The 16131-nt window shown below is 40.9% G+C and overlaps 1 protein-coding gene across 1 annotated transcript in view; it reads left to right on the top strand.

Moving 5' to 3' along the window:
• Nucleotides 1–15815, top strand: part of GCH1 (GTP cyclohydrolase 1) — a 42128-nt gene extending 26313 nt beyond the window's left edge. Inside the window, exons 3-6 of the mRNA XM_028507259.2 lie at nucleotides 4142–4197; nucleotides 11836–11867; nucleotides 12685–12769; nucleotides 13689–15815. Of these exons, the coding sequence (XP_028363060.1) occupies nucleotides 4142–4197; nucleotides 11836–11867; nucleotides 12685–12769; nucleotides 13689–13815 (300 nt within the window). The 3' untranslated portion in view covers nucleotides 13816–15815. The remainder of the gene's footprint in view (nucleotides 1–4141; nucleotides 4198–11835; nucleotides 11868–12684; nucleotides 12770–13688) is intronic.
• Nucleotides 15816–16131: the final 316 nt, after the last annotated feature.

The following is a 16131-nucleotide window of genomic DNA, read 5'->3' as shown; positions in this document are numbered from 1 at the left end:
GACAGGAGCAGTGATTACAGAATTTCTCCTAGCAGAGATTCTAGTATTAGTGGATTTGTATCCAAACCTTTCTATATTAGGAAAAAAAAAGTGTAATGCAAAGTAGATAATGTCATTTAGCTTGTAGTTAAACATATGTTTGAGGACATGTGGGTTTAGGGCCTAGAGCTGCCCATTCTCATCCCCTGCCCCCATCATAATTTGATTTTATTTTGACTTTTTAATTAATAATTTTCAAGCAGAAGGTTTATAGGAAATAGTGCTGTGAATACCTATATGCCTATGACCTAAATTTAATGTTTTTGTTAAAGTCTTTTATATTTTTGTTGTTTATAGAAGTCAAGCATAGACAGAAAACTGCACCCACCCTGTGGGTATTCTGTACACCTCCCAGATCGAGTAGCAGGGCACTACTAGCATCCCGGAAGCTCGCCTTGTGGCCCTTCCTAATCCCCAGCCCATCCCTGTCCAACAGGTAGATTGGATTTGCTTGTTTTCCAACCATAGTTGGCTGCCACCTAAGGACTTTTTGGGTAGTTAAGGATCCCAGGAGATTATAATGGACCTGAAAAATTTCTCTTGCTTACTGATACCTTATCTCTAGGAATTCTCATCAATTCAGAAGACAAGGACTTGAATCTGCTCAACAACCCTACTCATCACTGTGCTTTCCCTGGCAGCACCCCCCCCCACCACTCTCCTGCCCCTCCCACCTCCTTTTGGCTTCAGCTGAAGGTGGTGTCTAAGGCGGTGGCTTTGGCCAAATGGCCTGGTTGGTTTGCTCAGTTTTCTGGGTGACTGTCATGTGCACAAGGAGGTGCGCATGTTGTCAAACTTAGTGTTTTTCTCCTGTTAGTCTGTCTTTTACTATAGGGATGTCTTAGCCATGAACCCAGACTGGGAGAGGGAAAGTTACATTTCCTCCCTACAGAGAAATAGGCTGTGCCACAGAGCCAAGGTGTGGAGCAGGCTGTGCCATCTAGGTTTGTGTCAGCGCACTCTGTGGCACTCACACGACGACGCTGCCTCAGGATGCGGCTCTCAGAACTTAGCTCTGTGAGGCAGCACGGGACCGTGTGTAGATGGGAAGAGCTTACAGCGTGTAGTCTTGGTGTCTGGTTTCTTTTGCTCCACACTGTAAGTGCCATTGATGGTAGTGTGTACTGTTGTAGTTTGTTTATTTTCATCGCTAAATATTATTCTGTTAGACATACATGCCACACTATATCTATTCTGTTCTTGGTGGACTTTTTGTGTTGTTTTCTTTTTCCCCTGGGTATTTGTTTGTTTGTATAGAAATAAGTGATAAAGATTTATTCAAGGGTCTTAGAGTTTGCAAACTTAGAACACAGCTAGGCAAAAACCCAGAAGTGTTCCAAAGAAGAAAGTGAAGTTCATAGTTCTCACAGTAAAAGTCATGTCCTTGAGAATAATCAGTCCTGCATTCTTAGCCCTCAGATTGGTCCAGGATGGCTGTCAGTCAGATGTCAGGCAGTTTACACGATGAGCCAGATGGTCTGGAGCATGGGCGTCTGAGTCCTTTAGGGGGCAGCGAGGTTATTTCCAGGTTTGATGTATATTCGGCATTGATGCACACATCATCTGATATTGATGCAGGACCGGAAAGTTGCAAAGTTTAAGTTCCAGACTACTTAAAACAAGAAAGAATTGTTTCCACACACCTTCACAATGTTAATAATTTAGCAGCTTGGTTAAAATGACTCCATTTGGTATTTTCTGTAAGGTGCCACCAGCATTCTTTTGGCACACATGTGTGTGCCTTTCTGGTGGGAATATACCTACAAGTGTATTGCAGGATCATAGGGTGTACTCCTGCTTCCTCGTTGGATGCTGATTTTTAGTTTTCCGAAGTGGTTCTACCAATTTACACCTCACGTTCTCTCGTGTGAGTCCCAGTCACTTCACAATCCTTGCCAACACTTGGCACATTAACTCTTTCTAAGTTTAGTATTCTGATGTGTGTGATGTGGTTTCTCTCTCTTTTTAAAACCTTTTATTATAGAAAATTTCAAGCACGTATAAGGATAAAAAGACTAGCATAATCAAGTTCCAGGTTCCCATCAATCAGCTTCAACTGTTGTCAGTAAGAAACCAATCTCATTACATATAGGGGACATCCCTGCCCCCAGGCTATTTGGAAGCAAATCTTAGCTAAACTGTGCTTTTCCAGAACATCTGTCTAATAGATAAGAATGCCCCAACTCCCCCATCCTTGCCCCCAGCCCCACCCTATGCCACACACACTTCAGAAGCCAGCTGAAAGCCCAGGCTTGGATCTGTGCTCTGATAAACTGGCTACAGATTGGAGATTCCAACAAACTCTTCTTAGGTTGGATTAATTTGCTAGAATGCTCGCAGTACTCAAAGAAACAGGTTAATTTACAAGGTCACAGGCTCGTTGTACACAGGTGTAACTCGGGCACAGCAGATGGAAGGGACGTACACAGGGCGAGGTGTATGGGAAAGGACCCACAGCTTTCAGGCCCTCCACAGGCACGCTGTGCTCCTGCATCTCCATGTGTTCACCAACACATGGTGAAACCGGAAAGTTCTCTGAGCTCTGTTCTCTCTGGGTTTTATGGAGGCTTCATTGTGTGTTCACAATTGAGTAAATCATCTGCTGTTGCCTGTAGATTCGACTTCCAGCCTCTTTCCTCTCCAGGGTGGTGAGTATGGAGGTGGAGGTGGAAGCTCCCACCCTCTAATCACAGGGTAGGTTCCAGCCCCCACCCCCTCAGGTGCTGCCCAAGCCACCTCATTAACATACCAAGGACACCCCCATACTCGGGACATTCCAAGGATTTGGGGAGCCCTGAGTCAAGAATTGTGGATGAATACTAAATATATATTTCTCACAAATCACAGTGTTTCACCACTCTATGCCATTATCTTCTGCTATGATCATCTGTGTTTTTTGCTAACTCTGTTTTAAATATATTAATCAGTGGTGATTTTCTAAAATGGACATTTAAATGACAGGATATTTAAGAAGACCATAAAGAGCACAAGCAATACATGAATTAATAGCTCTGCATGTAAGTATAAAAATTTCAAGTGGTACAGAAGGCCTTGGTTCCATGGGAAAGTTTTAACTCTAATTTTTCTTTGAAATGCCTAACATTCAGATGCTACTTCACTTCTCCGACTGCTGACCAGGAAGGTGATGCACCAGTATTCTCAAACTGCCAAAGCATTCTGCTTAGTAGATAAAAGATTACTAATTACTACAAGATCAACTATTCAAGTGTATAGTAAATATTAGGTGAACAAATGCAGAAAATACTGGCTCGCCGTGATGCAAATAAGTCTATAATTTTATATTAGGTTAATTTATTGCTTACAAATGAGCATTACTTTTAGCCTTTTTGGAGAACTAATTTTTTTCATATTTAATGCATGGTTCAAAGAGAAGTGACATTTACATATTAGATATTAATCAGTGTCTATTAAGATTGTAGAAATGTCTTTGCCTTCTAGTAAGTTTTATGAGAACTTAGGTGTTGGGATCCAGGTGCTTGCACCAGCACATTTGTATCTGTGTCCTTCTCCTGTTGACCGGAAGATGGTGCTCTCCAGCAGCTGAGAAATGGGGCCGCCACGCGTGGCAGAGGGCGTGGAACCCCTCTTGCTGTACGACGGGGTGGGATTTTCAAGGCCACAGTGATGTGTGGAATGTGACTAGGACTCCCGTGACAGAATGTGAAGTGTAAATTGGTATAAACACTTTGGAAAACTAAAAGTCAGCCCTTAAGGGGGCTTTCCTGGCTACATTTTAGTGTTGCTACAGTATAATATACATTTTCTTGAGATGTTTTGCCTCAATAGAGGAAAGAGTTGTGTCGAATTTAACTTCACCAGGAAATACATGACTGTACTTCAAATTTGGTGTTTTATTAACAGTGTCCTTATATATTTTCCTTTTACTGCATTTATGTAATTTTTTAAATGCTTATATATCAGCTTCATTTTCTCAGTCTTAAACCTATATGACTTAAAGATACATTTTCACTGTGTTGAGTTACATAAAAGTATTCTGTGTTGTGCTTTCTTATTTCCTTGTTTTGTCCCGAGGAAGCACTGTATTTTCACTTAGCGGGCGATTTCTGTCTCTCCTCTGCAGGTCCATATCGGCTACCTCCCCAACAAGCAAGTCCTTGGCCTCAGCAAACTTGCGAGGTAAGTGTGACTGCATGAGAATAGGAAAACGTGTTAATAGGATCTGGCCCCACACAGTGAGAATCTCATCAGGCTTGCTTTCTTGACCAGCGCGAATCTAACGTGGAAGTCACATCGCAACATCAAGTTTATAGCTGTTGAGACAGACTTAGAGGACCTGAAATACAAATGTCCTTTTCCTCATTTCCCCGTTGCTTAACCTCCTCCCCTATCTCCTAGCCTTTCATCCACTGGCACATCCTTGAAGTTGCAGCTCTTACCTTTCTTTGTAGAGCCTTCCCTGACTACAGAGGACCTGCGTCCCTGTCCCTTAAGGGTGGTCTAGCTAACAGTGAGGGGTGGGAGAGGAAATCTGGGCAGGGGTCTAACAGCACTGCACTGTTTTCAGACTTTTAATCAAACCACTGTTTGGGGTCTCAACCCTGCCTCCCGCTGTACCTGGGGACCTTCAGGTATCTCTCTGGGGTCCTGCAGGGCCAGTCAGTTCACTTCTGCCGCTAAAGACACAAGACACACTGTACCTTCCTTGGCTTTCTCAGCACTGTTCCAAGATGAGGTTTATTCTCTTTTCTCCTATTGCTCTCCTTTCTGCTACAGTCTTCGTTTCCATTCTTTTATCCTGTGTGTTCATTCCTTTTCTTGAAAAAAAAAAAATTCCTTTGCTACCGTTTTTATTTGGGTTTTAGGAAGCATAGTATGTAATCTATGTTTAGGTGACAGTCAACTTGAGGGTTAGTGTTCATGTATCTCTGATAGGCCTGACCACCAATATTTTAATGCTTCTAAATATCCCGTTTGTAATTTCTCTGTACAGAATTAGTGAGCCCTGGGGGAAGCCTGGGAGGGGTGTGTGTGTGCTGAGAGAGGGTTAAGAACAAAATGAAGAAATAGGTAATGAATATACAGTCAAGTGCCCCCCCCCACAACTTTTTAAAATTAAACCAAACTAAGTTTTAATAACCTGATTGAGGTTGTTGTGACCACATTGGAACTGGAGTAAATGAGTCTCTGTGATCAAGTGTCTGTTCTGTTGCTCTGATGTGCTTCTGCTTCTCCGCCTGCCCTTTGGACTCTGAGCCAGGCTGCAGTCCTGAAATGGTGGTCCGGGGTTTTTTTTTTTCAATTTTGTGTTGAAATCTGTAAAAACCTCCCAGCAGCCTGACAGCTGCTCTGCATGGCTGTTCTTTTTACTTTCTTTTCACTCATTTCCTCTAGGAATTACAGAGAAAGTAGGCAGAACAGAAAAATGTAACTTGCCCAGCATCTGACCTTATTCCTGGTCAGTAATCTTGCAACCAGACAGAGCTACTTGGCACCACAAAATGATGTTATTATGTCAGCTGCAATTGCTTCACTGCAATATGGCTCTTAACACCAATCCAGAAATATCTTGCTACCTGTCAGTGACCTGTAGCCAGTGGCAGCACCGAGGGTGGTAGGAAAAGGATATTGGTGGTGATAGGGTAATTAGCCCTACCATAATTTCTATTGCCAAACCTACATCTTTCCCATATAGGGATTCTGGCACTGCTGATGCCTGTCACAGACTGTCCCTATGTGAAAGATGTGTAGTGGATGGTTTTCATATTATAAAAAGGTTTGGCATGTTGTGGAAAATCTACCCACACTCGGGAGATAATGAAGCACAAACTTTATTATGTGCGCGGGGCTCAAGGGAGTCAATTCCCAAATCCTGAGCCGAAAAGGCTGGGTTAGGGGTCCTTTTTATATACCAGTTACACAGGCAGAAAGGGAGGGGGACCAGCTGCTGAAAGCAAGCATTCACAAGCAGGGGCAAGGTTAGTGACTTTGAGATATCGTTACTTAGCAACTTCAACTAGCCAGTTCCTTACCTAAAAATAACTTTTACTCGGCTTCTGTCCTGACAAAACTTGCAAGTGTTACAGAGAGCAGTTTCTTTTCCTGCCACAGGCAGACGGCATAGGCCTTGGTCTTAAGGTGAGCAACCTTCTCTAGAAGACCATGCTATGTAGACCACAGGTAACCCTTTATGTAAATGGATTCCAGAGTGATCCAATGAGATCTTAGAGTAAATGGTAATTTGAGGGTAGAAGGACTAATCTTTGGTTATTTCCTTTCCTAGTGTGAAAGGAAAAGATCTCAAATAATTAAGCTTTTATGAAACAATGTGAAAGAGCTGATTACTAGCCTAGAGATTTGTCCTTAAACTAATGGGATTAACACTTAAGGCGAAAAAAATGGAACACTAAATCAAAGAACTGAGTGTATGTTACTTTCAGATATGCTGTAAACATTTTTGAATAAAGGGCCTGTTAAACAAAAGAAGGCTAAGGTTTTATTCAACTGCTTATTCCTTGTAAGAAGTAGGAATGTTTAGGGAAGGATGAGTAATAAAGCAAGCTGACTGTCTTTGCAAAACTTCACCATTCACTTGAATCTTGTATGTGAAGTTTTTGTGTGCTTGCCTTGAAACGCATGACCTTTCAGTGCCACCGAAGGCAAATATCAAACAGCAAAGCCTCACGTAACAAGAAAATGCCAGAAGTGAGTTGGTCTGGTTTAACTCTGGTAAGAATTCTAGAGTAAACTTAGTTTGAATAGAAATTCCTGTTGCTGCTGAAAATCCATTGAACATGTATTCATTTTCTTGCCTTAGAATCACTGAGTGAACACAGTTAAAATTTTGAATTTTGAATCACAGTGCTCCCGATAGCCACGGTCAGTCTGTTTAGCGAACACCTACAGTGAAGGGACCCTGTGCTGGAGAGAAGCAGACAGCCTGCTCCCTCAGGGAGGGTGAGAGTGCGAGGCGGCAGGTGCCACAGACATGCCCAGTTCGGAGCTCCCAGCCCAGAGGAACCACGGCAGGGCTGAGCAGACCCTGAGACGGAGGGCTGAGCAGAATCCTAAATGGAAGAGAGCTTCCTCTCGTATAGCAAATGCATAAGCAAAGGCAAATAAGAGGATAGGAGCAAGCATATTCCAGTGGATAGGGAGCAGATTTGATTGACAGAAATAAGAGATTTAGGCAGGGATGAAGGGGAAGGCAGGGTAGGCATTAGAATACCATGTGAAGGTTTTTTTCTTTCTCAATTATAAAAGTATCATGCATACCAGTTAAATTTAAATATGAATGAGTGAGTAAAAGGGAAGATTTTCTTTCCTATTTTTATTTCCCAGAATGAAAACTGGGTATTTCACTATCCTTCTGGAAAATTTCTATGAAAACTCAACCACAAAGCTTTTTAAAATTTGCAAAACAAAACAAAGCAAAAAATGGGGGCGATCATATCCTACATTCTGTATTACAATTTTTTAAATTTAAAATATTACATCAAAATCTCTTGTACATATTTCAGTCTAAAGTGTCTGTTCCTTTTGATGGTTATGTAGTATTTCATTCATTAATAGAATTCATTTAACCAGTCTTGGATATAGATAAATATAGGCTGCAGTTTGAGGCTATTTTCAAAAAGAGAAAAAATGCTTTGATGAGCATATGTTTAATGTATTTACATATTTGGAGTCTACCTGTAAGATAAATTACTAGAATAAAATCTGCTGGGTTAAGGGGAGCTGAATTTTTTACATACTAAATTGCTCTCCAAAAAAGGCAATACCAGTTTATACTCTAATATTAAAGGGTATATCTTTCTCCACACTTTTGCCAACACCGGGTTCATCACACTTTTCAGTCTTTGCCAAGCTGGTAAGTGAAAAATGGTACCTATTGATTTAATTTGAATTTCTTTATTAGAATGAGTTTGAGTTTGAATCTTTTCAGAAACTTTCTACACTTAGTCTTTGCTAATTTGTCCATTGGGTTACTTGCCTTTTTATTACTGATTTGTGTGAGTTCTCTGAATGTTAAAGCAGTTAGGTCAGGTGCTGCAAACAATTTTCCCAGGCTTGTCATTTGTCTTTTGATTTTCTCATACAGTATTATTTTTCCATAAAGAAGTTAAAAACTTTTATTGTAGCCATAAGCTCATGTTTCCTGGGTTATTTTTGTGTTGAAATCTTTGCTCCATCTGGAATATATTTGGGGGCAAGGAATGAGGGGGAACCCACCCACTCCTGCTGCATGTTCACTGGCCTGCTCCCACACCCCTGCTCCCCTGCGTTGCCTTCTGCCTCCCCCCCTCTTCCCCCTGCCCTCTGGCTCTCTTTGTTGCCACTCTCTGTTGGGCTTTTCTTATGTTCCTCCTGGATTATATGTTAGACTCCTAACTCCTCTTGCCTCTAATCTCTTAGGGTCCTTAAATCTGCTCTCACACACTGGTCACTCACTGGTTTGATTCCCAGTCAGGGCACATGCCTGGGTTGTGAGTTCAGTCCCCAGTCAGGGCATATGCAGGAGGAAATCTGTTGATGTTTCTCTCTCACATTGATGTCTCTCTTCCTCTTTTTCCCTTCCTTCCTCTCTCTCTAGAATCAGTTTTAAAAACATAAAAGTTCAAAATAAAATGGAAAAATTTATCAAAGGGGACAAAGCAGGTTTTCTTATTTTAATAAAGTTTGCATAATAAAAGTGATCACGAATCTTTACATATCAAATGGGTTCAAAACAAAAAAACAGGAGAAGTGGATGAAATGAACAGAGAAACTGACCTACCTGAAAACAATGAGTGGGAACACTAATTTCCTCTGTCTTTGCTTGAGATGGAAAAAAAGCATATACAAAGCAGAATTGAAAGGATACATACTTGTATCTTAGAATGAGAGGCTATGTAGCTAAGAATATGCTTTAAGAACTTCAAATCCTTCAAAATAAGTTTTTAAAAAAGTTAGAGAAGGGAATAAATTGAGAGTTAGAAAACATGGATAAACTGGTAACCATTAGAGAAAGTCAAGTTAGCCCTGGCTGTGTAGTTCAGTTGGTTAGAGCATCACCTTGATACACTAGTGGGTTCAATCCCTGGTCAGGACAACCAGTGAGGGCATAAATAAGTGGAACAACAAATTGATGTTCCTTTCTCTCTCTCCCTCTTTGTAAAAAAAAAAAAATCAATTAAAAAAGAAAAAAATTAAATTAATGTTAGGAGTGAGGTGGAAAGGGGAAGGGCGGGACCCAGTCAATTTAATGGGCATTCTTTCAGACTTCCAAGTAACCACTAATTCCCATGTTGTATATATGATTCAAGAGTTTTGAAAAACCTGAAAAGCTCTCCAGCCAAATTGATGAAGTTGCCTATTCCTGATAACAAACCTTGATAAAACTAGTATTTAAAAACTTATAGACTAGTCTCATTAATGTAGCTTTTTAAAAAAGATTTTATTTATTTATTTTTAGGGAAGGGAGGAAGAAAGAGAGAGAGAGAGAAACATCAATGTGCAGTTGCTGGGGGTCATGGCCTGTGTTGGGAATAAGGAAATTAAGAACTAAATTTCCTCTAATAGACAAGAACCACATTGTAGCTAAAAGGAAATGATAAGGGAGACACAGTGCAGTTAAGCAAACATCCCGTGTCTAGCAGACGCTCTCCCCTGGGTAGGCTAGATAAGCAGTGCTTTGTAGTTTTTAACGAGAAAATAGAAAACTAGCTAGCTAGAGCCAGGAGATTACTAGGTTAATAACCAAACAGCCTGCCTTCCCGCCTTATGCAAGAATGCTTGGTTTGAAATTCCTGCTCTCGGTCTCTGTAAGCGAATTGCTAACTGCCATGTCTGCTTCTGTATAACGCTTGCTTGCCCGTCCCTATATAAGAACGTAGTTGTAAGCGCTCGGGGCGGCTCTCGTTTGCAGCTCCTTGTGGGCACTGTGTCGCTGGACACTTTGAGAGTTCGCCCCTGTGCAGGTTAAACTTGGCCAATAAAATAACACCTTTGAACCCCTGAAAGTCTCCGATGCTCATTCCTCACGGATATTGAATGCAACAGCCTGCAACCCAGGCATGTACCCTGACTGGGAATTGAACCTGCAGCACTTTGGTTCGCAGCCCTCGCTTAATCCACTGAGCTATGCCAGCCAGGGCTTATTAATGTAGTTTTAAAAATCCAAAATATATTTTTTAAAAACCCTGCTTTAACAGGCTACAAGTATTGTTTTGATCATGTTCCAGGATGGTTTACTCCAAGGTCACAAAAATGGTGTAGATTAAAATTGAGAACTGATTCTGGGAGTACGGTAAACCAGACTGTGACATGAATGAGAACGTGAGAGACATGGAGGACTGAGAAGGATCTTCAAGCATGAGGGCAAAATATACATATTTTTTAATACAGGGAAGCTATATGAATTTCCTAATGCTGAGGAGACAGAAATTCTCCACCTACTTTTTTCTTGGAAAGAAAAATGAATAAACCAGGAATAAGAAATAATAAACTCTCTGAGCATAGGGGTCCCGTTCACCACATCATCAAATACATGGTAGGCACTCAGCCAATCTGCATGAATGACCCTGCTTTGGAGTGACATTGGCTATCTGGCAGAAACGAGCAACGGGGGTGACAGTAAAATGCTAGGGGCATTCCTACTAAAGCATGGAGAGAAATAAGGATGCCTGGCATCACCGCTGCTATCTACTGTTGTACCTGAAATTTTACTTGAGAAAAAGAAATGATAACTATAAGAAGGAAGACATTACTAATTTTTAAATTGATGGCATCTCTTACTTATATAACACCTGGAAATGAACCACCTGGAAAACTATCAGGAGTAATATATATAGAAATTTGACCCATTAAGTATAAAGCCATTTTCCATCTAGAAGCTTGAACCATCCTTTCTCAGGTTTTTATTCAAAGTAAAAAAGGAAAATACAGGAATTCCTTCAATGTTGTAGACCTACTGGGAACACAGAACAATTAGAATGGCTCCCGCCTTCAGGCTGAGTGGCGAGTAGGGCGGGGCACCTTTTTTGAGTCATTGGTGGGAATAGAGTTATAAAGGAGCACATCACCTGTTCTGTCTGAGGGTCGTACTGGGGGGAAGAGCCCTAAAATGCCTCATAGGCAAGGTGATCCTTGAGTCCAAATTCATGACTAAAAGGCTAAATTTTAAAGAAAAGTGTCCTTAATGTGAACTGTTATCCTAAAATGGGTGATTCACATGGTCATTTTTACATTTAACAACTAGAGTGAAAGATGTTGAAAGGAGAAAAATCATCACTTAACAGATTGTGTTATAAGCTAAGATCAGTAAGCTTTTATTTTGGAAGGAGGTTAATCATAGTGATTGCCTGCATAGACTTATTTTATAAAGAGATGTCTGAAGTAGTCAGTTCAGTTCTAACCTTGATTATCCTAATAGGTTTAGTTGGTTCAGTAGTTGACAATGGTCTGCCTATTAATTAACAAAGTCTTTTTATTTTTAACTTGAACTCTAAGCTCTGATTAAACAATATGATTAATTAGAACACTTTAGACTCAGCTCAGAATTGATGACTTGGGAGCTTCAATATTACTCCCCTCTAATTGTGTTTTTAATAAGTGAACTGTATACTCTTAACTCCCTCTCTCTTTGGGAACATAGGGAACACCTCTCTCACAGTTGGCCTCCTATAGTTTTTATGTCTTTCTGTCCTTCTGTAAACATTAACCTTCTGCCTACCCTCTACAGTTGCTCCAGTCAAGTCCTTTTAGTCGCATGAGGATGCCTTAGCAATTTCACTTTAAAAAATTTATGATTAACTAAAATAATTTTTTCTTTTTTAGGATTGTAGAAATCTATAGTAGAAGATTACAAGGTAAATTTTAAAACTGTTTTTTACAGAAAAATTCTCTCTTAAGGAAAAAGCATTTTTTGTTCTTATTATAAGTATTATACATATGACATAAAAATTAAAACCTCATAGGAATATAAAACAGAAAAAGTGCTATACATGTTCCTTCACATTTTTATGCAAATACAAACATTTAAAATCCATTTATTTTTATTACATTTCAAAATGGGCTCATATTATAAACAGTGGGCTTCATTTGTCTTTTATCCCTACTTTTTTTTCACTTACGTGTTAACATTCCCCCGCATACAGGCACGTGTCTCATTTGTTTTGCCTGCTGTTTAGCACTCCGTTGAGCGGCTGTGCTGTGGCTTGATTTAATCAGTCTCTGCTCTGATAGACATTTGGGATTTTGTCAGCTTTCAAATGTTTGTAATGCTTCAAAGATGAGTTGTGTATTCAGCACAGGAACTGCATTATCTAGGTTAAATCATTGGTTTTTAACATCGCTCTAGGTCCAGCTCAATCATCAGACTGTAACCCCTGTGTTAATCGTGTTGCCGAGCTATTCATTTGCTCTGCTCTCCCTCTGTGGAGGTGCTTGTTAATCAATATTCTGTTGGAGTCGCGGCACACCCGAGAGGCCCTGGCCGTCCTAATCCGTTCTGCGTAGTGGCGCTGGAGGGCGCTGGGGCTTCCTGGGCTGTCGTCAGCACCAGCCTGCAGGACTGGGAATTGAACAGGGCCTCCTTGGCCCAGGCAGCAAACATAGAGACAGCAAAAAAGCTTTCAGGTCTCTTTGTGTCAGATACTTAAACTCAGCTCCTTGTCACATCCACAGTTCAGGAGCGCCTGACGAAACAAATTGCCATAGCAATCACAGAAGCCTTGCGACCCGCTGGAGTTGGGGTGGTGGTTGAAGCAACGTAAGTCCGTATTTGCCTTTAATAACGTCGCAGTGGTGCATGAAAATGATACTCAGTGCTGCTGGGTTTTCCTGGCGTGGGTGGTGCCGCACACTGACGCTGTTCCGTCTTCCCTCTCTGAGCCGGAAGCCCTTGCACCTCTTTCATTTACTGTGTTACCAGTGTGGGCACCAGAACGGGGGATACTGTTTATTTCCCCCTTGTTTGTTTTTATGGGGGTTGTGGAAGAGTAGGGAGTCCTAAGCTTGGGTGTAGCAATTTGCACAACCAGCAGTGTTTTATGTCTTCTCTTGATTTCTTTCTTTAGCTCTTTGTTGCCCCAAGCAAAGTTTTCCTAATATTTTGACGCCTATTTTAAAAATAGAGAGGACTAAGAATGGATACAAAGTACAACTGATGACTCTTCTTTAAGTCATTATGAGAATTGCCCACAGCTGAGCTGGGCAGAGTTCTTGTCCATGCTCTTGGTGTGGCGTGGTCTCCACTTGCCTGCGCTGTCCGGCTTCCCCCAGTTGGTCCCCATCCCCTGGATCCTGGCCGGTGAGCCCAGCGTACTTTGGAGTTCCTCTCAGTTCCTCAGCTGGTGCAGTGCTGTGCTGGTCCTAAAGACCGGTCCAGTGAGAACTCCAGGTTTCCCTTCATCTCCGTAGACCACTTGTATTATCTTTACCCAGGAAGAATATTCCATTTCCCCCTCTCATGTTGGATGCCGTGAGGACTCGGCCACTAAGAAGAATAAAAGCTACAAGACTAAGAAACTTAAAAAGAAATTTTTTTAGGATAAAATTTGTCTCAGTGACAAACTTGGTCATTGTGAACTCAGTTTAATCAAGTTTATTTTATTTTTTTTGGACTGCTTTTTATTTAAAAAACCAAACCAGTAACTCTCTGTTCTCCCTTTTGTTGGCTTGTTTTGTAGACACATGTGCATGGTCATGCGAGGAGTGCAGAAAATGAACAGCAAGACCGTGACCAGCACGATGTTGGGTGTGTTCCGGGAAGACCCAAAGACGCGCGAAGAGTTTCTCACTCTCATCAGGAGCTGAACTTCCAGCACCTGCTGTGTGCGGTGCAGATCATGCCTCCAACAGTAGCGTCGGTTGTCTGGTCTTAATCATTTGTACAGTTCCCTTCTCACTTGTAAAAGATGTGAAACTTACTCCTTGTCACTAATTGTGTTTAATAATTATTTATCACAGGTCAAATAATAATTTTAGTAAAGGGATAGCTGCTCTACTTTCTTGTAGCCACCATTTAGTGGCAACATTCAAGCACACTGCCGATAGTGTTAGGTTGTATGTATACTCTCACTGCCATTCTGATAGCCTGAGGATGCTGGGAAGGGGGAAGAACTCATGTACTTTGTTCAAATGGTATGGTAATTTGGTTTATAAGCATAGGGGTGTTGGGAAATGGGAGAAAATATGGTCAATATTCTGCTTTTTCCACTCCCCGAACAAAAATGGTGTAGAGCTTAAAGTAATTTACTGTGCAGTGAGCAGCATCACTCTGCAAATTCAAAGTCCAACAGGCTCCACTTGAATCATGTTTATTAAACCGCCAGTGACACTTTATTTTTCAAATATTTATTTTTTAACTGTCTAGTTGTAATGTCAGTCACCCAGGGAAGGTGATGAAACACCTGTGCTTTTTGATTTTATAGTGGGTTGAAAAGGCACATTTCTACCTTCTGTTCTTTTTAAAATTCACGTCTAGGGAATTAGTTCCTGGAGTTGTTTACAAGTGTATTCTCATGTCAACATACAGGGGTTTAGATATTTAACTCTCTGTGCCTTGATGAGAATTTCACACCATTTAGAGTGTAGACGCCTTTGCCTTCATTTAAAAGCCATTATTTTATACGACTCAGTACTGACACGGAACATGAGTAGTGCTCAGAGTTCCTTTTGAAGTTTCTTGGGAGCTTACTTTGTGTGTTTCTTGCAGATGCCTCAAAACTTTTTAAAAATCTTATCAATAGTGTTTCCAGATATTCCAGCAACTGTTGAGTGCTCCTTACTTTCAAGTCTGCAGAGGCGTCGCCTCCAAGGACATGAAAGAACGCAGAAGGAACCCACTGTGGACTGTGTTATGAGCTGGGTCTGTCCAACGTCTACTGACGTTGTGTCGCTGGTGTCTGTGCGAGTGCCCCATAATCTTCAGGAATTACTGGAAAATACCAGAAGCTCCCATCCTGGTTCCCCTTGTGGTCCACGGAACCTCGTCTTCAGTGTTAACTGTTTAAGCAGGCTAGGTCTTTCAGTCCAAGAAGCTGTTGCCTTATTAATGACTATCTTAAAATTTCCTCTACTGGGGCGGTGTGGGCCAAATTAAAACAAAATAACCAACACTCCTGCAAAAACACCAACACGATTTTTCATGCAGAAGCCTCTTATTTGGCTGACAATAGTTCATTACCCTAAGCAGAGTTAACTACACTGCTTGCATTAACTCTGGTAGTCCTATCTCTGCCACTTAGATGTATTTTGTTTGGCTTATGATCAGGCTAAATGGCAGAGATTTTTTAAAAACATTCCCTACTTCCATTTCCTATATTTTTCTATATTTGGATTTTCTAAAGTACAGTGGTGGTTGATTTTGAGTTCCTTTTAAAATCAAAGCTAGTATAAACATTATCCTGCTTACTATTGAGATATTTAGAGGTAGACTTAAGCACTCAACTCATGTTTAGTATTTTAAAGTAAAAGCAGGTGTGACTTGGAGGACCAAAGAAATTGTTAGTATAAATGTTATCTTTCTGAGACAAATTGTATTACTTTTTAAAATGATTCTTTAACATTCCCTAGAAGTGTTCTCATAAAACTCTAATGTATTCACAGGCTGTTGTTTTACTGGGAAATGCAAAGTAACTACCTTGTCAGTTTTAGTCTGGTCTATAGTTCTTCGAAATGACCTTTTCACATCCATGAACTTGAGTCCGTTTTGGGGACTTTTAACATTGTGCAATTAAATTGTCTAAATTTTATGTATGTGTGTATCTTCCTAAAGTTAATTCTACTTAAATTATTAAAGTGTTATAACTTTGTTCTTGTGAAAGCAGTTTTTTTTGAATCACTAGTATAGATATAGCAATTAATTTGATTGTTTTCATTGTATTGTTTTAGCAAAGCTGCCCTCCATGAGGGCTTCTTGCAGCCTTGATGCTATTAGAGTATAAATCCCAGTGGCAGTGCCAATTCACCCCAGACTCTCTGCTTCCCTTCGGTATTGGCTGGAGCATTACTGTCCTCACCCCCCTGCAGTCTGCGATGAGAGTGAGGACTCTGAGTGGCCCCCTTGTGTCTCTTGTCCTAAGCTTAAATTTGAGTAGCTGCAGCCTCCTGAGGACTGGCGCTGCTTTC

This window comes from Phyllostomus discolor, chromosome 1 (genome assembly GCF_004126475.2).
Source record: "Phyllostomus discolor isolate MPI-MPIP mPhyDis1 chromosome 1, mPhyDis1.pri.v3, whole genome shotgun sequence".
Taxonomy (NCBI): Eukaryota; Metazoa; Chordata; class Mammalia; order Chiroptera; family Phyllostomidae; genus Phyllostomus; species Phyllostomus discolor.
The sequence above is the reverse complement of the archived record's forward strand: the minus strand, read 5'-3'. Positions and strand labels throughout refer to the sequence as shown.